Source organism: Neoarius graeffei, chromosome 21 (assembly GCF_027579695.1).
Source record: "Neoarius graeffei isolate fNeoGra1 chromosome 21, fNeoGra1.pri, whole genome shotgun sequence".
Classification (NCBI taxonomy): domain Eukaryota; kingdom Metazoa; phylum Chordata; class Actinopteri; order Siluriformes; family Ariidae; genus Neoarius; species Neoarius graeffei.
In genome coordinates this window covers 47,916,590-47,940,445 of record NC_083589.1, presented here as the reverse complement: position 1 = coordinate 47,940,445, position 23,856 = coordinate 47,916,590, and the positions used below count along the sequence as shown (strand labels likewise).

Genomic DNA, 23,856 nt, shown 5'->3' with positions numbered 1-23,856 from the left:
ATGTTAATGCTAATTAATGTGCATGCTAATGACACGAGAACATTAAGGACATTCTGAATTTTTTAAAATTCATATATCCATCCATTATCCATAACCGCTTACCCTGTGTAGGGTCGCAGACAAGCTGGAGCCTATCCCAGCTGACTATGGGTGAGAGGCGGGGTACACCCTGGACAAGTCACCAGGTCATCGCAGGGCTGACACATAGAGACACACAACCATTTACACTCACATTCACACCTACGGTCAATTTAGAACCACCAATTAGCCTAACCTGCATGTCTTTGGACTGTAGGGGAAACCGGGGCACCTGGAGGAAACCCAGAGAAAAATTAGGTGATTTTTAAATTTCATGACAACAACACATCTCAAAAAAGTTGGGACAAGGCCATGTTTACCACTGTGAGACATCCCCTTTTCTCTTTACAACAGTCTGTAAACGTCTGGGGACTGAGGAGACAAGTTGCTCAAGTTTAGGGATAGGAATGTTAACCCATTCTTGTCTAATGTAGGATTCTAGTTGCTCAACTGTCTTAGGTCTTTTTTGTCGTATCTTCCATTTTATGATGCACCAGATGTTTTCTATGGGTGAAAGATCTGAACTGCAGGCTGGCCAGTTCAGTACCCGGACCCTTCTTCTACACAGCCGTGATGCTGTAATTGATGCAGTATGTGGTTTGGCATTGTCATGTTGGAAAATGCAAGGTCTTCCCTGAAAGAGACGTCGTCTGGATGGGAGCATATGCTGCTCTAGAACCTGGATATACCTTTCAGCATTGATGGTGTCTTTCCAGATGTGTAAGCTGCCCATGCCACACGCACTAATGCAACCCCATACCATCAGAGATGCAGGCTTCTGAACTGAGCACTGATAACAACTTGGGTCGTCCTTCTCCTCTTTAGTCCGAATGACACGGCGTTCCTGATTTCCATAAAGAACTTCAAATTTTGATTCGTCTGACCACAGAACAGTTTTCCACTTTGCCACAGTCCATTTTAAATGAGCCTTGGCCAAGAGAAGACGTCTGCGCTTCTGGATCATGTTTAGATATGGCTTCTTTGAACTATAGAGTTTTAGCTGGCAACAGTGGATGGCACGGTGAATTGTGTTCACAGATAATGTTCTCTGGAAATATTCCTGAGCCCATTTTGTGATTTCCAATACAGAAGCGTGCCTGTATGTGATGCAGTGCCGTCTAAGGGCCCGAAGATCACGGGCACCCAGTATGGTTTTTCGGCCTTGACCCTTACGCACAGAGATTCTTCCAGATTCTCTGAATCTTTTGATGATGATATGCACTGTAGATGATGATATGTTCAAACTCTTTGCAATTTTACACTGTCGAACTCCTTTCTGATATTGCTCCACTATTTGTTGGCGCAGAATTAGGGGGATTGGTGATCCTCTTCCCATCTTTACTTCTGAGAGCCGCTGCCACTCCAAGATGCTCTTTTTATACCCAGTCATGTTAGTGACCTATTGCCAATTGACCTAATGAGTTGCAATTTGGTCCTCCAGCTGTTCCTTTTTTGTACCTTTAACTTTTCCAGCCTCTTATTGCCCCTGTCCCAACTTTTTTGAGATGTGTTGCTGTCATGAAATTTCAAATGAGCCAATATTTGGTATGAAATTTCAAAATGCCTCACTTTCGACATTTGATATGTTGTCTATGTTCTATTGTGAATACAATATCAGTTTTTGAGATTTGTAAATTATTGCATTCCATTTTTGTTTGCAATTTGTACTTTGTCCCAACTTTTTTGGAATTGGGGTTGTATAATAATTTAATATTTTACATTTAAAATTACTATAATTATTAACAAATGTATTTTCAGTCTATACTTTAGGTAACAGTACATTCAAAGTGACCTTGTCAGGCAATATCGTATTATCATTGTAAATAAATGAGAGTACTTACTTTTCTTCTTCCAAGAATGTCAGGAAATTTAGATGATGTAACTTCCTTTTGACAGTGTGACTTGTGAAATATCGCAAATATTTTAGAGGGGTTAATGTGTTCAGCTTACATTGCTGAGTTATGAGGTTGTGAATGTACATTTTTCATCACGCGATATATGGATTCACACATTATTTTAAAAATAATACACTTAGGTTAGGTTAATATAGGACGGCCTTGGGCTGAAGTGCCCAAGAGTGGCAGCGCGTACGTATGCAGCGGCTTTGCTCTCCTGTGGTGAACTAAATTTCATTGTACATTTGTGCAGTGACAATAAAGGCATTCTATTCTATTCTTTGGAAATATTTTAACGATCATATTTCAAACTCAGGGCGGCACGGTGGTGTAGTGGTTAGTGCTGTCGCCTCACAGCAAGAAGGTCCGGGTTCAAGCCCCATGGCCGGCGAGGGCCTTTCTGTGTGGAGTTTGCATGTTCTCCCTGTGTCCGTGTGGGTTTCCTCTGGGTGCTCCGGTTTCCCCCACAGTCCAAAGACATGCAGGTTAGGCTAACTGGTGACTCTAAATTGACCGTAGGTGTGAATGTGAGTGTGAATGGTTGTCTGTGTCTATGTGTCAGCCCTGTGATGACCTGGCGACTTGTCCAGGGTGTACCCCGCCTTTCGCCCGTAGTCAGCTGGGATAGGCTCCAGCTTGCCTGCGACCCTGTAGAACAGGATGAAGCGACTAGAGATAATGAGATTTCAAACTCAAGTGAAATTGGAGTGTGACTAGGGCAGCACTGTAGATTTTATAGGTTTGAAACATGTACGTAGATTTTTCTGAACACTTTACCTGTTTTTAACATTTCTTTTATATTAACATACACATTTGTACATGTAAATGTAATGGCACCCCGATCATGGAAGCGCCCTGAGCAGCATCACTATCCTGGTGATTATGGCCTGCTTCCTATCTGCTAAACCACATGTTTACTGTCCTGGCAGGAATTTCAAGGATGGAACGAGTCCATATTTCCAACATGATTGAAATCCCAGTCTGCTTTACTCTTTATATTATGAGAGGTAGATTTTTATTTCATTCATAAAAGGAGGCAGATTTATCTATTATTAACTCTGCTACTCATAATGGCCACATTTCATGTACTGCTGAGACAGGGTTAAATGATTTGCAGTTAATTAGCTTGCCTCTTGGTTATTGATTTTCCTTCAGGACACAGTGGAGCTCCAAACAGCCACTCTGAATAACTCCAGTTCACTCTATGGAGAAAACGCTCACCTATTCATCCAATGCTGTTCAGTGTGTTTAATTCACTATTTTTTTATGTGATGAGTATATCTTACTTGGTGTCTGTTGATTTAAATATGTAAAGGAAAGGTTATGTTCTGCATTTTTTTTCTTTCTTGCCCTTCAGGAAACAATACTTCAAAATGATACCACTAAATTAATGAAATTAAGGTTTAAATCTCAACTATAACACAGTGAACAGTGATTCACTTTTATACACCTAGATTTCCAAATGTTCGTGCACACACATACACACACAATCAGTTAGTATTGGGAACAAGGCTAAATCATGGGGATCTTTAGACCTTTACTACACGACAAGGGCTCGTGTGTGATGTAGACAGGCCCAGTGGGCTCATGAAGCATGTTGATGTTGGTGTTACAGGAGCAGCAGAATATAGGCTTCTTCTGCACGGCGTGTTGACACAAATAAAATGGTGTAAAAACTAATTTGCTCAAATCAATACAACAATATTGCCAACTAAATCACACACATGCCACATGTTATTCTCTCTGGACACTCTACAAGTGCTAATTATGATACGGTTAAGGTAAGTTCAAGTGCAATTACAGACCTATTCCAGCTTATTCCTACTGTAGTGTAGATTATTATACATACAGGACACTTTTTCAATAGAATAAAAACGTGTTCTATTCCCTTCTAGCAGGTTCCATTCGTTTGGTTCGATAGCATGCAAAATTGTTAGCATATCACTTATCCTACATGTATTACGTCAATCTTCCCAATGGAGAATGAGCGTTGAATATGCTTTATGATATTGCATGGTTGTCAAGACAACATGATGTCACATGTTGGAGCTGATGCGAATATTCAATGAGAGAGTTTTCTGCTGCGTATGCACAGAAGCATTTATTTGTTCGCAGGGAAAGAGAAAGATGCGCTGAACACCCGAAAGGCTATCAAAACTTCATTAGGTATTCGTGATGCATATTTACAAGAGAAAAACATACCAGTGGACATCAAAAAACTGGAAAAGAGACACATCAGAGATGTAAAACTTCCGTGCTAGCGAGCGACTTTGACAATCCATAAACAAACATGGCCGCCACATTGGCTTTGTTAAATACAAAAGATTTTGAGAGAATTTTGAAAAGAAAGACGCATTGAACACCCAAAAGGAATGTGTACGTATAATAATAATAATAATAATAATAATAATAATAATATTGGCTGGCTTTTTTTCGTGGTATATCAGATATATTCCATTCAGCTAGAACTCATCTTCGACTCATTCAATATCATGGTAACTGAATGGAGTATATCTGATATACCACTCAACGCCAGCTAATATTATTTAAATATGTACTGCAAAACCTGATTGGAATTGTAAATGTTAATGATTAACATTAAATTAACAATGCTTGCAAACAATAGTAAGCATCTAATGATGTGTCAGCAATACAGGGGTCTCACAAGTTAGACTTTTAGCTTTCACTAAAGAGTCTGGTAGTTTTAATCAACCAATTTGTCTAAAATGTTTTGGATATTCTCCCTGTGTACATGATTGTGTGAATGTGGGTGTGTGGTGCTCTGCAATGGACTGGTGTGTTCCCATTTTACACCCAGTGTTCCTTGGGACAGGCTCAGGAACCCACCGTGACCCTGCCCAGGAAAAAGTGATTGCTTTTTTGAATGAATGAATGAATGAATGAATGAATCCAGATGATCCTTAATGATATTTTTAGCTGCTCATGTAAATGTTCTCAGGTCAACATCCATCTGTATCTTTTGTGTTGATTGTTGTGGAAAATTTGAATTATTGTGTATATAATTTAATTCAGGGTGGCACGGTGGTGTAGTGGTTAGCACTGTCACCTCACAGCAAGAACGTTCAGAGTTCAAGCCCAGTGGCCAATGGGGGCCTTTCTGTGCGGAGTTTGCATGTTCTCCCCGTGTCTGCGTGGGTTTCCTCCGGGTGCTCCGGTTTCCCCCGCAGTCCAAAGACATGCAGGTTAGGCTAATTGGTGGCTCTAAATTGACCGTAGGTGTGAATGTGAGTGTGAATGGTTGTTTGTCTCTGTGTGGCAGTCCTGTGATGATCTGGCGACTTGTCCAGGGTGTACCCCGTCTTTTGCCCATAGTCAGCTGGGATAGGCTCCAGCTTGCCTGCAACCCTACACAGGATAAGCGGCTACGGATAATGGATGGATGGATAATTTAATTCACAGTTTTGGTTGAAGGGTGTCAACAATTCCAGAGTGATTGTAAGTATACAATATATTAGTCAGTCTATGGATAGAGCCTCCGTCGCTTAGGCTGGCAATCTAGAGACATGTGCCACAGCTGGCTGAAAACCATGGCAGGCTATTTCAGTGGTGGAATTCTCAGTAGCTTTGCATTAGTGATGTCTTCATGGTCAAAGAGGCTTTTACTGAAAACCACCCAATTACCAAGCCTCTGATTAAAGGCATGATAGAATCTCAGTCGTGCTGAAGAATTACGAGAATGTGTATCTCACAGAAGAGCAAGTGCTGTTCACTGTTACCAGGCACCCAAATAGTGATGGCTGGCTCTCATTTGAGTCCATTCTCTTCCTCATCAATGTTTCAAGGTTGAGTAATGAAGTCGAATGTCTACTTCACATCTCATGACAGCTGTTATCTTGTCTGTTTCTCTCGCTCGCGCTCTGTCTGTCTCCGTCTCTCTCTCTCTCTCTTTCTATCTTACACACACACACACACACACACACACACACACACATACTTGGAGGAAGGGATGAAATATGATGGTACCCCCCCATTCGACTTCTACCTAGGTGGGCTCTCTGACAAGCATAAATTATGTTAATAGAACCGAATAAAAAACACTTTATTCCAAAGGTTTTAGTACTTTGGAATGTCAGGATGATCTAGTGTGTTACCTGGAGAGAAGTCTAAAGCTAAGACGGAGCGCTAAAATATTAAAACATGAAATTTGCACACTCTCCGGAGGAGCGTCGGAGGAAAATGAAGAATGCATCAGCTTGTTCTCCCATGTGGACATTTCTCTATTCATTAATTGATCAGAGCACCAAATATAACTCAGCATAATGGCACTGTCAGTGGATTCTCACAGATAACGCAATGCCTATTTTGATGGACCTTTCATAAAAGGAAATGACATTAGTGCTGTGTTTTGTCCTGTTTCCCACCTCGCTATATTCAGTCAATGTTATCTAAATGCAAAATTATGACCATCAGCTAATTTACGCCTTCGATTTAAAGAAAGTTGAGTAAATTTGAGGGTTATTACATTTGGGAAGAGTTATCTGGTCAGAGTTTCTGATGAAATAGTGTTTTCTTTAATTATACTTGTTCCGATGAGTTACACCGAGGAGCAGTTCAACAGCTTTGTCCATGCTTTTTTAATGAAATGGGAGACCCAGACGTGACATGCAAATGGAATGATTCTGAGGGAAAAAAAATCTCATTTCCACAAATTATCCACTTTTCTCAAATGTATTTGATCAGCCAATACATGTTTAATGTCCAGATTTTGCCTGTGTGTACCTAGCATGAATAATAAGCAATGGCAGCTTAGAGCATCATCATGGCAGCTACATGCCAAACACACACACACACACACACACAAACATATATATATGCTATAGAATTAATAAAATTTGTAAGTAACATACCATGGTAGAATATGTACAGTTTAAACAAATACAGTATCTTGCAAAGGTTTTCGGCACTTCTAAAAAATGCTATAAAGCTATAATGCCTTCAAAACAATTACAACATCAACATAATTCTTACATTAAGCAGTAATCAGTAAAACGACCATCAAATCATACATCACAGTCATAATAATAGTTCTTTGCATTGGAAAGTGCACAAGGTTTGCCATTCCTAAGGAAATGGGCTGCAAGGTTGTTTCCAGTTTCCTGCTCCTTGCTACAGTTCTTTCATCTCTGCAGCTAAAATCCCAGACAGTCTTGATGATGTATTTTGTAGTCTAGTAATATTCTCTGTAACATAGAATCTGTTTTAAAATAATGCTTGGAAACCAAATATACAGGGTGTTTCAAAAAATTTTATATAATTTCACAATCTATTAACTTTGCCAATTCTCGTTCAATTGACCTGAAATTTTAACAGCATGTGTGGAAACAGGTCAAAATTTTATGTGTAATGTTTTTTTTTGTTTTTATCTTTTTAGGTCTAGAAATGCCATTCACCGGAAAAGAAAAGGCATTTTGTGTGTTAGAGTATGCTCAAACACAGTCGAACAAGACTGTGCTGCGTACATTTATGAGAGAATTCTCTGAAAATGCACCAACTGCAATGCAGATTTGGACATGGCACAAAAAGTTCAAAGAGGAAGGCTGTGTGTGTGTGTGTGTGTGTGTGTGTGTGTGTGTGTGTGTGTGTGTGTGTGTGTCTCTCAGGTGGTGCACATATTGAAAATTTGTGAAATCGTTCATGGGACCCACATACTTTTTTAATTTCTCATTCAAAGTTTCAGGAATAAGGCAAGGCAAGTTTATTTATATAGCGCATTTCATACACAGTGGCAGTTCAATGTGCTTTACAGAAGTAAAAGCAAAACAGTAAACAATAGAAAATAAAATTACATAAAATAAATGGGGAAGAAGAGAGAAAAAAAATAAGAAGAATTAAACAATAGTATAAATAAAATAATAAAATGAAGTAAAAGTTCAGTAAAAACAGCAGAATAAAATAGAATAAAAGTTAAGTAAAGTTTAAAACATGCAGAGACTGTAAAAGTTAAGTAAGGTTTAAAACATGTAAAGATGACAATATTTATCAGTTAGCAGAAAGCATCTGAAAACAGCTTGGTCTTTAGTCTAGATTTGAAGCTGCCAACAGCAGGAGCATTTTTAATGTCCTCTGGCAGTTGGTTCCATAGCTGTACTGCATAGTAGCTAAAAGCTGCTTCACCACACTTTGTTTTAACAACAGGTTTTACCAGTACATTTTGCTGCTGCGATCCGGTAGATCTGATTGGGTTCGGCCGCTGCAACATATCAGAGAGGTAATTGGGCCCTGTACCATTTAGAGATTTGTACACCAGCAGCAATACTTTAAAGTCAATTCTATAGCTTACTGGAAGCCAGTGAAGGGACCTTAGAATTGGAGTAATGTGCTCTGTTCTTTTTGTTCATGTGAGAACCCTAGCCTCTGCATTTTGAATCACCTGAAGTCGTTTGATGGTCTTTTTTGGCAGGCCTGTGAAAAGGCCATTGCAGTAGTCAACCCTACTAGAGATGAAGGCATGCATAAGTTTTTCCAGATCATTTTTTTGACATAAGTCCTCTTAGTTTGGAAATGTTTTTTAGGTGATAAAATGCCGATTTAGTGATTGCTTTCATGTGACTGTCAAAGTTTAGCTCACTGTCAATGAAAACACCAAGATTTTTAACCATATCTTATTGCTCAACATTAAGCCTGTCCAGTTTCATTTGCCTAGACTATGTAGTTTCTGGGATATTTACATCTCAAATAATATCAAAATTTTTTAAACACCCTATATATATATATATGCGTGTGTGTTTTTCTTCTACTGACACACTAATACAGTCGGTATCACCTCTGTTTCCTGGGCTGGGTGGTGTTAGATACAGAGCCTATCCTGGGAACACTGGGCATTAAGCAGAAATACAACCTGAATGGGACAAAAATCCATCACAGGGCACCATACACATCCATTTACACACTCATATAAACACCTAAGGGCAATTTTGTACAGCTTACCCACCTACTGGCAGGTGTTTGGGAGGTGGGACAAAACCAAAGAACCTGGCAGAAACCCACACAAACACAGGAAGAACAGACAGAGCCATAAAACAGGTACTCAAGACAAAATTTCTAACAACGTGCGGTGTCTAAGATGTCTGTACTGTACAGGCCTCAAAGGCACAATAATATCACTGATATCAGCCAATATGGCCTTAAATGCTCTAATTAACCTTGTTTCCAGGGGTGTGGCTGTATCTAGGCAATCCTAACAGTAATCTCATGATGAATTAGATATTGAATGTTGTTACTTCTATTTATCAAATTACTATTAAGGCCCGGTCCTACAATACCGATAACTATAACTTTAACGATATAAATAAATCAGTCCCCTGCAGTTTATGTAGTTGGTGGTCACACCAGACCGATAACGATACCTATAGCCCAGGCCTGGGTTTATCCGTATCAGTGAGATTGCTTCTGGAGCCATTTTTCCAGGCCTGGAAAAATCTGATCCGATAAAACATCTGACCAATCAGGAAATTGTTTACATGTGACATTGTTTGAGCATGTGCTATTTTTCCCCGGGCATCTTTACACATCCTTGTTGCATCATGAAGTCATGGAATACAGATTCACGGAAAATAAAAAATAGAATACAAAGCACGGATCTTTTATTCACAAATATGTGATTTTCCATGAAATATCAATAGTAAATTAATAAAGTAAGCATATAAATGCAGGTTAAATATTTGAATTATGAACTTCTGTCGTACAAATTTATTTCATTGTTTCTGACTTCTTAATTTTTTATCCATGATGCATCATCTGTATGAACTCGGTAACCAATCTGTAATATACTGAAACGTCCGTGACCAATCCGTAAATTATTAGCATCCGTATTAAAATCCGTAACCACTCCGTATTTTTTATTATATTTCCATAATCCGTGACCTATCCGTATTATATCAACCACCGGAGTGTGTGCATGGGTTGTTTTGAAGCCCAAGCTGTACCGTATAACCTGAAATAATGTGCTACTACTTGGAAAAAACTTCCATGACTATTCCTACGTTGCATGCATTTATTTCCCTGAGTGTCAGGACCAAGCGATATTATAGTTGGGATTATAGTTGTGGTGTGACTGCTCCAGACTGGAACTAAACTCAGGCAGAGGTATAGTTGTAGTTATAGGTATAGTTATCGGTGTTGTGGGATCAGGCCCTTCACTGGTTCTCCAGTCAATTTAATTTGGTTTATTTAAAAACATTAAAATAAATCCTAAAACTGGTGAACCAATGAAAACCATGTAAGGAAATGAGTTCTGAAAGAGGAACAGATGTACAGGAGAGAGAGAGAGAGAGAGAGCGAGAGAGAGAGGGGACAGGGAGGCTTGGTCTGGGTGTTCAATTACTGGAGCCTTGAGTTTAAATCAATACCATTTAAATTGCTTATGCTAATCACCTGAGTTCCAATCACTGCGATCAGCATAAGCAATCTGCTGACCCCAGCCGAGCTGAACACAACCTCCATAACAGCACTCCTAATCTCCACCTGAAACATATGAGCAGAGTTCACACCACTCTGATCCTACGGGGTTTTACTGGAAAGGGTTGAGTGTAGTGCTGTGTGCTCTCTGGGAACTTGGTTTATATGTTTTCCTGGAGGAACATCCTGTGGAATATGTTCTATACCAGATGTGGGTTGACAGTCCAGTTAGCATATGGCATTTTTCGATATGACTGAGCAGCTGATTTCTGTCTGTGCAATTCAAATACTAACGTCTGAAGTTTGCGGGTTTTTTTTTTTTAAATGGATTTTGCAATTTAGTTGGAGGCAGTTCGAAAACATTTCTTGCTTTTTAAACTGCAAAGACAAAGGACATGACAAGTGTCCTTGGATGTATTTTCAAACTGTCAGTTGTACAACCTGGGCCTCAATCCACAAACCTGTCTAGTGGCGCCTTCATCAAGGAAGAAGAGGACATTTTATCCTTCATTTAATTTAACATTTAAACCCTTGGCCATAGACAGCAGAGGTGGCAGAACTGCGACCTAAACCTAGCTATTTGTAGCTTAGAAAATATTACCAGCTGTCATATGCTGTAATCGAGACTTCAGGTTGACAATGAAGCAGAGCGCATAAGAAAAACATGAAAAATAAAACACTATTCATAGTGAGAAAGCCTGACTGAGGTGACATTTGCTGAATGTAGACTTCTATTACGTACTGGCTGAGCCAGAACAGCTTTGAACTGCTACTCCATCATATCCCTCATTGAAAGCTAATAGGTTGTAGCAAGTGTGTGTGTGTCTGACTGTGACCATTACAGACTGGCCTGAGGTACATTGGGGCCTGTTTCATCATATCAACCTGAGCTGGATGAAGCACCAGCAGTCCACATATTACCTCAGAATCAGCCGCCATGGAACCATCACCTGCAATCAGCATGTGCCCTCAAATCGTCCGCGCTGCGAGGTCCAGCGGGCAGCAGACAGCAAGGCTCAAACTCAAATTGATTTATAATGCAGAGTGTCGGCTCTAAGTCGGATCTCGGCTAAGCATTCATTAATTTTTCAGGAGCCAGGGAGCCATTGTGTGATATAAATCTCTGCCGCACCTCAGCACCAACCCGCGCCACCACTTTGAAGTTCTGCCTAATTAAGCCCCTGTACAGTTAATAACCTGAACAATAAGGCAGCGGGAAGATCTGAGAAATATACGATGTCTGCTTAATACAGAGACAAAGAGCGAGGAAATGTTCTGACAGGCATGGAGGTGCACAGGCAGTCCATCTGTGTTTTCATCTGTACATCTGACTATCTCTCTGAACATTCATTCATTACCATGAAGCTGTAAGTCGCAGCACATTTTTTTTTTAAGAAACGGGTCAAAAAAAGTACATTTCACACCAGTTTTCTGAAAGATCAGGTACAACCAGGACCATCTACATCTGAACTCCAATGCCAAAAACAGAGTAGGAGGATCAGTAACTACTGATCATTGAGCAAGTTGAGGTGTTCCTCAACTGCCAGGACTGTAAAATGCTCAACTTGGTTGAAGTATTGCTCCATATCTGGACAAAAACACAAAAGAAACTAACAGAAGCTTCTCTCTGCATGGCTTGGTTTTTTTTTTTTAGCCTTGGAATTAAATAACAGTGTTTAATTTGTTACAAACAGAAGATCATGAAGATCAGAGAACCAGAACCTTTTATTATTGTATTATAATTGCATATACACTCACCGGCCACTTTAATAGGAACTAGTTCTTGATTCTAAGATCCCTGTTCTTGGCTGCAGGACTAGAACCCGATGTGCTCTTCTGCTGTTGCATGCTGAGATGCTTTTCTGCTCATCATGGTTGTAAAGAGTTGCTATATCCTTCCTGACAGTTCGAACCAATCTGTCAGTTTTCCTCTGACCCTCTCTTATCAACAAGACTTTTCCACCCACAGAACTGTCGCTCACTCAGTGTTTTTTGTTTTTCGCACCATTCTGTGTAAACTCTACAGACTGTTGTGTGTAAAAACCCCAGGAGATCATCTCATCTCATTATCTCTAGCCGCTTTATCCTTCTACAGGGTCGCAGGCAAGCTGGAGCCTATCCCAGCTGACTATGGGCGAAAGGCGGGGTACACCCTGGACAAGTCGCCAGGTCATCACAGGGCTGACACATAGACAACCATTCACACTCACATTCACACCTACGGTCAATTTAGAGTCACCAGTTAACCTAACCTGCATGTCTTTGGACTGTGGGGGAAACCGGAGCACCCGGAGGAAACCCACGCGGACACGGGGAGAACATGCAAACTCCGCACAGAAAGCCCCTCGCCGGCCCCGGGGCTCGAACCCAGGACCTTCTTGCTGTAAGGCGACAGCGCTAACCACTACACCACCGTGCCGCCCCCAGGAGATCATCAGTTTCTGAAATACTCAAACCAATCCATCTGACGCCAACACTCATGCCACAGTGAAAGTCACTGAGATCACAATTTTCCCTATTCTGATGTTTGAAGTGAACATGAACTGAAGCTCTTGATTCGTAGCCGCGTGATTTAATGCATTGTGCTGCTGTCAAGGGATCGGCTGGTTAGAGAACTGCATCAAACAGCAGGTGTATGGGTATTCCTAATAAAGTGGCTGGTGAGTATTGTATTGTGCAGACAGGAGCACATTCTTCATGGCAAATTTTGGAGCCATATCACATATACTGTACGAAGAAAAATATGCTTCTCTGAATTTCTTTTGGTAGAAGTGCCCTCAGGATGCCAACATCATGTATATGATTCACTGATTCACAGAACTGGTATTTGAAACTTGCACCTTTAGGAGGGAAAAGCATGGAGTTCATGAGATCAAATCTTTGGACTGGCTGCTGTGTTTTGTGTATGAAGATCAGTTTACAGTGATTGGGTTTTCAAACATCTCCCTCTAGTGGACACAGAACACATCACTAATGTTAACTAGACGTTTTAATGGCGAGATATTCTGGTATGTCAAGCTTAGTTTTAAGTTGCAGTGGGCTCTGAATAAATAAATAGATAAATAAATAAATAGATAAATAAATAGACAATTCCATTTTAAAGCCGTCTTACAATGCAAATGATTTTATTCATTTTTAATCAAAAAAGTAGTTCGTATAAAGTTTATCAAACACTTTTTAACAGTTTATAGCAGGGGTTTTTTTGCCACTTATGTATTTCTTAATACTGTGAAATAATGTGAAATACATGACATTTATGAGTACTATATATAAAACTCTGTCCAACATTCACTGGATATGAGCAATCGCGTGCTCTGATTGGCTACTCTACTACTTGGATATCAGCTCATATACCGTGAAGAGAGAAAAACAAAATGGCAGAGCGTGTTGCTGAACCAATCGTGGATGAAATAAAAACTCTACTCGAAAACAAAACCCCAAAAAATACAAAAAAAGCAACAAAATATGGAATAAAAGTATTTGATGGTGTCTTTTTTTTAATTTTTCAAGAATTATTATTATCGCATTTTCCACAAATTGCTCCTGTCATTTCACCGGTTTGTTTACATTTTAAGCAGAAGTTATTTTATCAGACGATTTGTATAAAGGTTTTATTTTTCGAATTTACAAAAAAATTAAAATTAAAATGCTCTGTTTCTCAAAATCCAGTGAATGCGGATAGAATAAAACAGTTATTCCACTCAATCTCGTCATACACGGCTTATAACCGACAAGGTGCGTAGCACCGAGTCGGCTATAAGCCGTGTACGACGAGATTGAGTGGAATAACTGTTAAATATTCCAGTTATAATGTAATTTTGTTGCAGCTTTGATCTTTTTATAATAGGTTACATTCCAATAATCCAACAGAGAGAATCTAAAGGTTGCTCAGCAAAAACGAAAGAGTTCGGAGGTGAAAGGGTGGGTATCCAAGATGTTTAACTATATTTATATGACATTGAGGTATGAATATGAGATGCCAACCATTTTTAAATAAAGGTTGGGATTTCCTCAAGGTGAGGGAAATTAAAACTAATTTTAGGTTTTTCAGTTTAATTACATGAATACAATTTGATTATATTCCACTGGCGTGTTATTGTACCCCTTACATATATATCTCCAAACTTCCTGCCCCCTCCTTCATGGTTCATTCATTCATATCATGAATCTATAGAAAATAGCCCATAATATTGAAGTGGTGGTGGTGGTGGTAGTGTTAGGGAGGGGGGTGTTTCTATATAATTATCAAAATTATTTACAAACAATAACATAAAAGTTGTGACTGCATAAGTATTCACCCCATTGATCTGACACACCTAAATATTGGATAAAAATAATTGGATAAAAGAGTACATAAAACCTCAAATTTCACCACAAATTTCATTTTAAAATGGAAATGTATACAGTGCTACATTAAAAGTAGTACTGTATATGGATAAGACATGAACTTTGGTGTCTGGTGATGTTCCTCAGGGGATTCTCCCTACAGCCGCGGTACAGTGGTGAGGACGTGGTACGCCATGGAGAAAGTAGTGCCCATGCCTACCATCCAAGACAAACCCCTGCTGGGCTGAGGCAGTGCACATACATACGCTATTGTGTGTACAAAACGGGACCCTACAAACAGGCGGAAGTGGAGCAGAGCGGTGGAAAGCTGTGGTCCTGTCAGAGTGTAGAGCAAGCCAACAATCACAAAGGGAATAATGTTCTCCAGGTCGTTCAGATGGCATCTGGAGACAAAGCAAAGCTCAATTTCACACAATAGACACACATTTGATTTTTTTTGTTTTGTTTGTTTGTATGTTTGTTACACATCAAGAGATATTAGACCTTCGCACACGTTCCACATCATCATCGACCCGCAGCATCTTCTTCTTCTCCTCAGGAGTTTTGGCAAAGGCAGTATCTTCAGTGTTTGAAAATGCCTGTTTAAGTTGAAGAAAGATCATGTCTAGCATCAGCCATACAAAACTACCCGTTTATGTTTTAATAACAAACAATTTCGTGGAATTTTGCCACAACAGGGCTGCTGCAGCATGAAATGGAAGTTTGAAGAGAAATGTCAGGAATATGTGCGTAAACTTTTGCACTCAACTGTAATTAAGAGGTCCATTTGATTTAAAGGAAAACTCCACCTTGAACAAAGTGCATAATAATCTGTATAATTAACCTGACTTTCAGTGGTATCGATGATTTATTTCGTAATGTTATTTTGTCTATTTTCACTTCAGTGAACAATTTCCTACATGACCATGCAATGTGACTACAATCTGAAAGTGGCACCTGCTGAATTTAGCCCTTGCTTTACCTCTGCCTAAAGAGGCTTTCAATTTTCAATTTGTTTCAAATTTCATATTAATACCGTGCTATCATCAATGCCATCATTTAATTTTAGATCGAACTAAATTTCAGCACAATGGGAAATGGTGAGTGAGAAACTAAACTTACTCTTTTGTTTTTAGGAGCTAACAGCAAAACCTGGACGTTATTCCTTATGTTTTTATGTTTGAAATTGCTGGGGGGGGTGTCTCCTTTTAAACACCATTGTGACTGTCTTGCCAGTGTGACATAGCCTTGACCCAAAACCAGTAATCTTCTTATGAGAATAATAAATGAAAAATACAGCATGACCAAGCATGTCAGAAATATTTCAATATAAACCTATTTCATGTGTTTCAGAATACACTGTAAAAAATGTCCGTAGAATTAACAGTGAATTTATGTAAAATCATGACATTAAAAAACTGTAAATACAAAAACAATGAAGCAGTGTGTAATTTACATCAATATACTGTAAAACTCCTAACCAAATACCACTGTTAATTTAACAGTAAGAATATGTTGAATTGATCATTTTTTTTGTAGAATTTACAAATTGTAGTTTAAACACAGACAAACTGTAATACTAAAACAGAATGTGATAGTTAAAATTACATCACTGCCCTGTTAAAAAAATTTAAAAAATGTCAGTAAAGGCTCTCTGTGGCTCAGTCGACATACCATGAATCTGGGGACCCGGGTTCGATTCCGACCCGATTCCATCATTGTTTATTGTACAATGAATATCCGTAAAATTAACAGTTATGTATTGATTATTGTACATTGAATACCTGTAAAATTTACATTTAGTTATCATTAATTGTACATGGAATCCCAGTGAAATGTACAAGTTATTCTGTAATGTTGTTTACATTTCACTGTATTTTTAACAGGATTATTCTGGCAACCACAGCTGCCAGTATTTTTCCGTAAAAACAACGGATTTTTTTTTTTTACAGTGTAGAGTTTTCATTTGATTAGAGTATGCAAATGGGTTAACAATGATAGAAAAACAATCTTCACCAAATCACAGGAGTAATAAAAATTTAATAACTTTTTATTCTATCCACATTCACTGGAAATGAGCAATCGTGCAATCTGATTGGCTACTCTACTACTAGGCTATCAGCTCATATACCATGAGCAGAGAAAAACAAAATGGCGGCACGTGCTGCTGAACCAACTAAGGATGAAGTTAAAACTCTGCTTGAAAACAAAACCCCAAAAATTGTTATCAAGTATTTAAAAGAAACATCCATCCATCCATTATCTGTAGCCGCTTATCCTGTCCTACAGGGTCGCGGGCAAGCTGGATCCTATCCCAGCTGACTATGGGCAAGAGGCGGGGTACACCCTGGACAAGCCGCCAGGTTATCGCAGGGCTGACACAGAGACAAACAAACATTCACACTCACATTCACACCTACGGTCAATTTAGAGCCACCAGTTAACCTAACCTGCATGTCTTTGGACTGTGGGGGAAACCAGAGCACCCGGAGGAAACCCACACAGACAAAGTCGGAGAACATGCAAACTCCACACAGAAAGGCCCTTGCCGGCCACTGGGCTCAAACCTGGGACCTTCTTGCTGTGAGGCGACAGCGCTAACCACTACACCGCCGTGCCGCCCTTAAAAGAAACAGAAATAGCTAAAATAATATAGTTTTTTTTCCCCCAATATCGCCTGTTCTACACTCCAATCCAGTCAGTGGCGGTAATGCACCTTTTAGTTGGTTTGCCAACCGCCAAAAAAAAACATAAGAAGAAGAAAAAGATCCCCACAAAATCCCCCCCCCCCCCAAAAAAGCAACAAAATATGGAATAAAAGCATTTGATGGTAAGAACATATCTTTTTAAAAATATATATTTTCAAGAATTATTATTATAGCATTTTCCACAAATTGCTAGTCATTTCGCTGGCTTGTTTACATTCTAAGCGGAAGTGATTTTGTCAGACATTTTGTATAAAATTTTTATTTACTGAATTTGCAAAACATAAAAATGCTCGGTTTCTCAAAATCCAGTGAATGCAGATAGAATAAAACAGTTATTCCACTCAATCTCGTTCTACATGGCTTAAGGCCAATTTATGCTGACAACGCAGTCCTCGCAGACGGCATCGCAGATGGCGTCTGCATAGCCCCCCCACCTTCGCAGACGCTCTGCGCGCACCTCCCAAAAATTGTGACCACCGCAGAAGCCTCGCAGACAAGAGGGCTCTGATTGGTCCACTCTACATCCGCTGTACACGCACTTCCGCTTCCCTACTTTCCCGGTTTGGTTTGTTTTCACGACCGCCATTTTTAAAAACACGAGCGAAGATGGAGCAGCACGAAGAGCGGTTGATCGAGGAAGTGAGGAAGTACGTACATCTATACAACTCCAGTTCTAGTCATTATAAGTAACCGGAGGATAAACACTCCACTAACCACACCCACCAACTACTCCTAGCGATTTCGCGACTTCGCGCCCCCTTGCGTTGTGGCGGTGAATAACATCGCGCACGCCTATTACTCCCCGCTCAACGATAAATTACAACTGTCTGCGAAAAGCTATCTGCGAAAGCCTTGTCGCAAGAGCATGCAGAGGCCCTTATAGCCAACTCGGTGCTATGTGCCTCGTCAGCTGTCAGCTCATGTACGACTCGACTTCGTGGAATAACTGTTAAATATGTGCCAGTGTTGTTAAAATACTCCACATTCTGTTCTCCGCTAAAAGGCTAATACACCTCAGATGTGTATCCTCTGTTACCTTTCTGGTGATTCTGAAGTATGCAGTTAAGAAACTCATGAACATCATCTTGAGAATGACAATGGTGGCATAAGTGGAGAAGACCAGGAAAACCTCACTGTCAATTATGTGGGCCATTGTCAGAGTTCCTCAATGAATTCCTGTCATAAAAGAAATGGTATTTGATGCATTCAGAGTCGGTCAATTTCCTCAATAACATTAGCAAATCTCTTTCAGTCTGCCATTCCTTTCAGTGCGAGTCACTGCTCTGGGTAGCAGGACTTCTTCAGCACCTCAGGGTTTAGTCATAATCCAGACTGCACAATAAGTATATCCCTTCATATAAATCCTACAGGACCATCTAAACCTTCTGCCACACTTTGCCTGGTATCTGTTCCTCAGAAAATCCCTGATTCATGAAAACCAGTTTTGTCTGTTCTGTCAAGGACTATCCTCAAGTAAACACGTCTAGTGCGCACAGCATTAACAATTCATTTTAAAACGTGTTAAGCTTTTAATACCATTACCTTGTTTAGTTTTAGCATTTGCTAAGCAAATTATTTTAATAAAGCCTTTTTAACTAGGTCTAAATCTTACAGCAGGACATTCTTTTTTCCTGCAGTTTCATTTATATTTAAATCTACATTGTTCAGGTTCACCTTTTTGTTTTGCCTTTACATAGCTCAGGTTTTTATTTTCAGTGTTTATGGTTGGGAATATGATCCCCAAATTTGCATTTCAGCTTCTAGCAGCTGAAGCAGAACACTGTAATATTTCTCCCATGTGGTAAAGAGCTGAAATAGTTCAATAGTTCCAATACAGTAAAACATGTTCTGACCTGAAGCTACTTTGTGCAAACTTAAGCATGTGAGATTTGGCAAAAAAACAAACAAAAAAATTGTGCGAAGAAAAAGTTTAACTTACCTCAACAGTGTAGCAAAGTAGGTGTAGGAATAGTGCAAGAGTTTCCTGGTTTATCTATGGGTGTATGTCTTCAATAAATTTGAATTTACGGACCGCCTTTTTGAGCCAAAGCCAAAAAGCTTGCTTAACCTTTGTTCCCAAAAGGCTTTAGCAAATGTTGCAATATCTGAACTTTGATATGAAACACTGCATCAGACTAAACATGCTCTGAATTTGCTTCACTGTGTGATTTTAGTTGCATTAAAGAAAATGATTGACAGTTGAAAAGATTTCAGATCACCAACTACACCTGGAGCTCATTAATGATGAGTAAATATAGGTGATATGTTCGTTTATTTAAGAAATGAATGATAACTAACAAAGATAAACGTTATCTACACATTAAAGCTATACACACTTCTAAAGTCACAAAAGCTGAAGCACATTGCCACTTTTACAGCATGCAGATGGTATTAGAGCTTTTGATGGGATTTGATAATGACTAGCTGCAAATGGCAGATGATTAAATGCCATTTTTTCAGAGATAATTAATTTGCATAAGTTAAAAAATGTCTTTTAAAAAAAAGTAGTATGTTAATCTGTGATCGCCTACTGCATGAAGAATTGGCACATGGCATATGCCAACATTAATAATTTAGCTCTGCCAGCCAGCATACACAGCATTGTACTAATGTTTCCAAATATTTTATGGAACTAATATTAGCTCTTCAGCGGTATCTGTTTGATATAGGTAAGTAGGTAACCTTGCTCATTATATCATGTAGATAAATCCAAGTGTTAGCATGCAAGCTAACATTAGGCTAAATATTATATAGTGTAAACCAGTAGCCAAGGTCTATAGCAAGCTATCTAACATATTGCATCAATCAGAAACCAGTATCACGACTAAGGCCCTGTCCACACGGCAACGGATTCAGGTGACTCCGATACAATTGCTTATCGTTTAGGCCTGGCGTCCACACGGCACCGGCGTTTTGGGTGCCCAAAACGCAATCTTTTTGAGAACGGGTTCCAGAGTGGAAAGATCTGGCAACGTTGCCGTTGTGAAGTCGTCTGGATGAGTAGAACGGATTTGTTTACGATGACGTCACAACCACATGACTGTGAGTGCTTCACGCCGGGTAGAAGTGTAACGAATATCACCAGGAAAAAGCCTTACAGAGCACTAGTGAGAGTGAAACACGAGCTTGGATATTATTATTATTATTATTATTATTATTATTATTATTATTATTATTATGTTCAGTGTTAGTTCACAGTAGTAATGCAAGAAGCAGAATAGTGACAGTAATAGTGAAGCAAAAACATGCAATTGTACAAACACTGCAGCTCTACAGCAAAATATTCATTTATGAAATGGTCTGATTCTTAACACCAGTAGTGCCAATGATCTTCTCATTGTGATGCGAGTTGTCAACAAATCCTATAACTTGGTTCATGAAACGCGCTTACAAAATATTTTCACTGTGAATATTTATTGTGTAATGGTGCAATCCCGCCAGCAAAAATAGGGGAAAAAAGGAGCGATCTCACCTCTTCAGATGTTGATTTAAGTCCGACAAGAGGAGCAAATTAATCCAATTTATTCCGGACCATTAAAGACGCCGCCTTCCGCGTAGAATCATACGTCATCCTCGCCGCCATATTGGAGAGGTCAAAGCGGAGAATAAAGATTAGCTGCGTTTAACTGTACCAACAGGTTTACCGTCCAAACGAGATCATATGGGATTACCTTTCACAGGTGAGAAACAACAAATTAATTCCATCAACTTGTATCATTCACTTTATTCCGGACCATTGAAGACGCCGCCTTCCGCGTAGAATCATACGTCATCTTCGCCGCCATTTTGGAAAGGTCAAAGCGGAGAATAAAGATTAGCTGCGTTTAACTGTACCAACAGGTTTTCTGTCCAAACGAGATCACATGGGATTACCTTTCACAGGTGAGACTGGAAAAATACTTTTCATTGTATTTGGTCATTATAATGTAATTTTACAAACAGATTTTCCTGACTTTGTGGCTAATATGAAGTCTCACGCATAATAGTTTATGCGCATGCGTCGTTACTTCTTCTATTGTTCTGGTGTCTCCGAAGGGACCGTCTTACAGCGCCCCTAGAGGTGTGGCATGTGTATTGCATCGTTTTCAGCAAGCGTTGCGTTGCCATATGGACCTGATATTTTACTGATTGTTGCCCATTTGGACGCGATATATTTTTAAATAACATCTCGTTGCCGTTGTCGTGTGGATGTAGCCTAAGCTATAGCTAACATTAGGCTAACTATTATATCATGAAACAGAGTAATCAAGGAGCTAGCTAACATTAGGCGAACTATTATATCATGAAACAGAGTAGCCAAGGAGCGAGCTAACATTAGGCTAACTATTATATAAATGTAACAGAGTAGCCAAGGAGCTAGCTAACAGTAGGCTAACTATTATATCGTGAAACAGAGTAGCCAAGGAGCTAGCTAACATGAGGCTAACTATTATATAATGTAACAGAGGAGCCAAGGAGCTAGATAACAGTAGGCTAACTATTATATCGTGAAACAGAGTAGCCAAGGAGCGAGTTAACATTAGGCTAACTATTATATAATGTAACAAAGTAGCCAAGGAGCTAGCTAACAGTAGGCTAACTATTATATCATGAAACAGAGTAATCAAGGAGCTAGCTAACATTAGGCGAACTATTATATCATGAAACAGAGTAGCCAAGGAGCTAGCTAACATGAGGCTAACTATTATATAATGTAACAGAGTAGCCAAGGAGCTAGATAACAGTAGGCTAACTATTATATTGTGAAACAGAGTAGCCAAGGAGCGAGATAACAGTAGGCTAACTATTATATCGTGAAACAGAGTAGCCAAGGAGCGAGCTAACATTAGACTAACTATTATATAATGTAACAGAGTAGCCAAGGAGCTAGATAACAGTAGGCTAACTATTATATCGTGAAACAGAGTAGCCAAGGAGCTAACTAACATTAACTATTATATCGTGAAACAGAGTAGCCAAGGAGCTAGCTAGCATTAGGATAACTATTATATCTTGAAACAGAGTAGCCAAGGAGCTAGCGAACAGTAGGCTAACTATTATTATCATGAAACAGAGTAATCAAGGAGCTAGCTAACATTAGGCGAACTACGATATCGTGAAACAGAGTAGCCAAGGAGCTAGATAACAGTAGGCTAACTATTATATCGTGAAACAGAGTAGCCAAGGAGCTAGCTAACATTAGGCTAACTATTATATCATGAAACAGAGTAATCAAGGAGCTAGCTAACATTAGGCGAACTATTATATCATGAAACAGAGTAGCCAAGGAGCGAGCTAACATTAGGCTAACTATTATATAAATGTAACAGAGTAGCCAAGGAGCTAGCTAACAGTAGGCTAACTATTATATCGTGAAACAGAGTAGCCAAGGAGCTAGCTAACATGAGGCTAACTATTATATAATGTAACAGAGGAGCCAAGGAGCTAGATAACAGTAGGCTAACTATTATATCGTGAAACAGAGTAGCCAAGGAGCGAGTTAACATTAGGCTAACTATTATATAATGTAACAAAGTAGCCAAGGAGCTAGCTAACAGTAGGCTAACTATTATATCATGAAACAGAGTAATCAAGGAGCTAGCTAACATTAGGCGAACTATTATATCATGAAACAGAGTAGCCAAGGAGCTAGCTAACATGAGGCTAACTATTATATAATGTAACAGAGTAGCCAAGGAGCTAGATAACAGTAGGCTAACTATTATATTGTGAAACAGAGTAGCCAAGGAGCGAGATAACAGTAGGCTAACTATTATATCGTGAAACAGAGTAGCCAAGGAGCGAGCTAACATTAGACTAACTATTATATAATGTAACAGAGTAGCCAAGGAGCTAGATAACAGTAGGCTAACTATTATATCGTGAAACAGAGTAGCCAAGGAGCTAACTAACATTAACTATTATATCGTGAAACAGAGTAGCCAAGGAGCTAGCTAGCATTAGGATAACTATTATATCTTGAAACAGAGTAGCCAAGGAGCTAGCGAACAGTAGGCTAACTATTATTATCATGAAACAGAGTAATCAAGGAGCTAGCTAACATTAGGCGAACTACGATATCGTGAAACAGAGTAGCCAAGGAGCTAGATAACAGTAGGCTAACTATTATATCGTGAAACAGAGTAGCCAAGGAGCTAGCTAACATTAGGCTAACTATTATATAATGTAACAAAGTAGCCAAGGAGCTAGCTAACATTAGGCGAACTATTATATCATGAAACAGAGTAGCCAAGGAGCGAGCTAACATTAGGCTAACTATTATATAAATGTAACAGAGTAGCCAAGGAGCTAGCTAACAGTAGGCTAACTATTATATCGTGAAACAGAGTAGCCAAGGAGCTAGCTAACATGAGGCTAACTATTATATAATGTAACAGAGGAGCCAAGGAGCTAGATAACAGTAGGCTAACTATTATATCGTGAAACAGAGT

General features: G+C 39.3%; 1 protein-coding gene across 1 annotated transcript; it reads right to left on the bottom strand.

The window, feature by feature from the left end:
* Positions 1–13,499: 13,499 nt before the first annotated feature.
* LOC132869822 (microsomal glutathione S-transferase 1-like) lies at positions 13,500–19,469 on the bottom strand. The gene is made up of 4 exons (XM_060903284.1): positions 19,365–19,469; positions 18,462–18,601; positions 15,222–15,316; positions 13,500–15,121 (listed from the first exon to the last, which is right to left on the bottom strand). Exons 2-4 carry the CDS (start codon positions 18,576–18,578, stop codon positions 14,875–14,877), a joined length of 459 nt encoding a protein of 152 aa, XP_060759267.1. The 5' UTR covers positions 18,579–18,601; positions 19,365–19,469; the 3' UTR covers positions 13,500–14,874.
* Positions 19,470–23,856: the final 4,387 nt, after the last annotated feature.

What these genes read in the sequence shown, in the direction of transcription:
- LOC132869822 (XM_060903284.1), bottom strand. Translation starts at nt 18,578, where the DNA reads ATGGCCCACATAATTGACAGTGAGGTTTTCCTGGTCTTCTCCACTTAT. An exon ending in ACTTCAGAATCACCAGAAAG is followed by an intron (nt 15,317 to 18,461) that starts GTAACAGAGGAT and finishes CAACTTAAACAG; the next exon opens with GCATTTTCAAACACTGAAGA. An exon ending in GATGTGGAACGTGTGCGAAG is followed by an intron (nt 15,122 to 15,221) that starts GTCTAATATCTC and finishes CTTTGTCTCCAG; the next exon opens with ATGCCATCTGAACGACCTGG.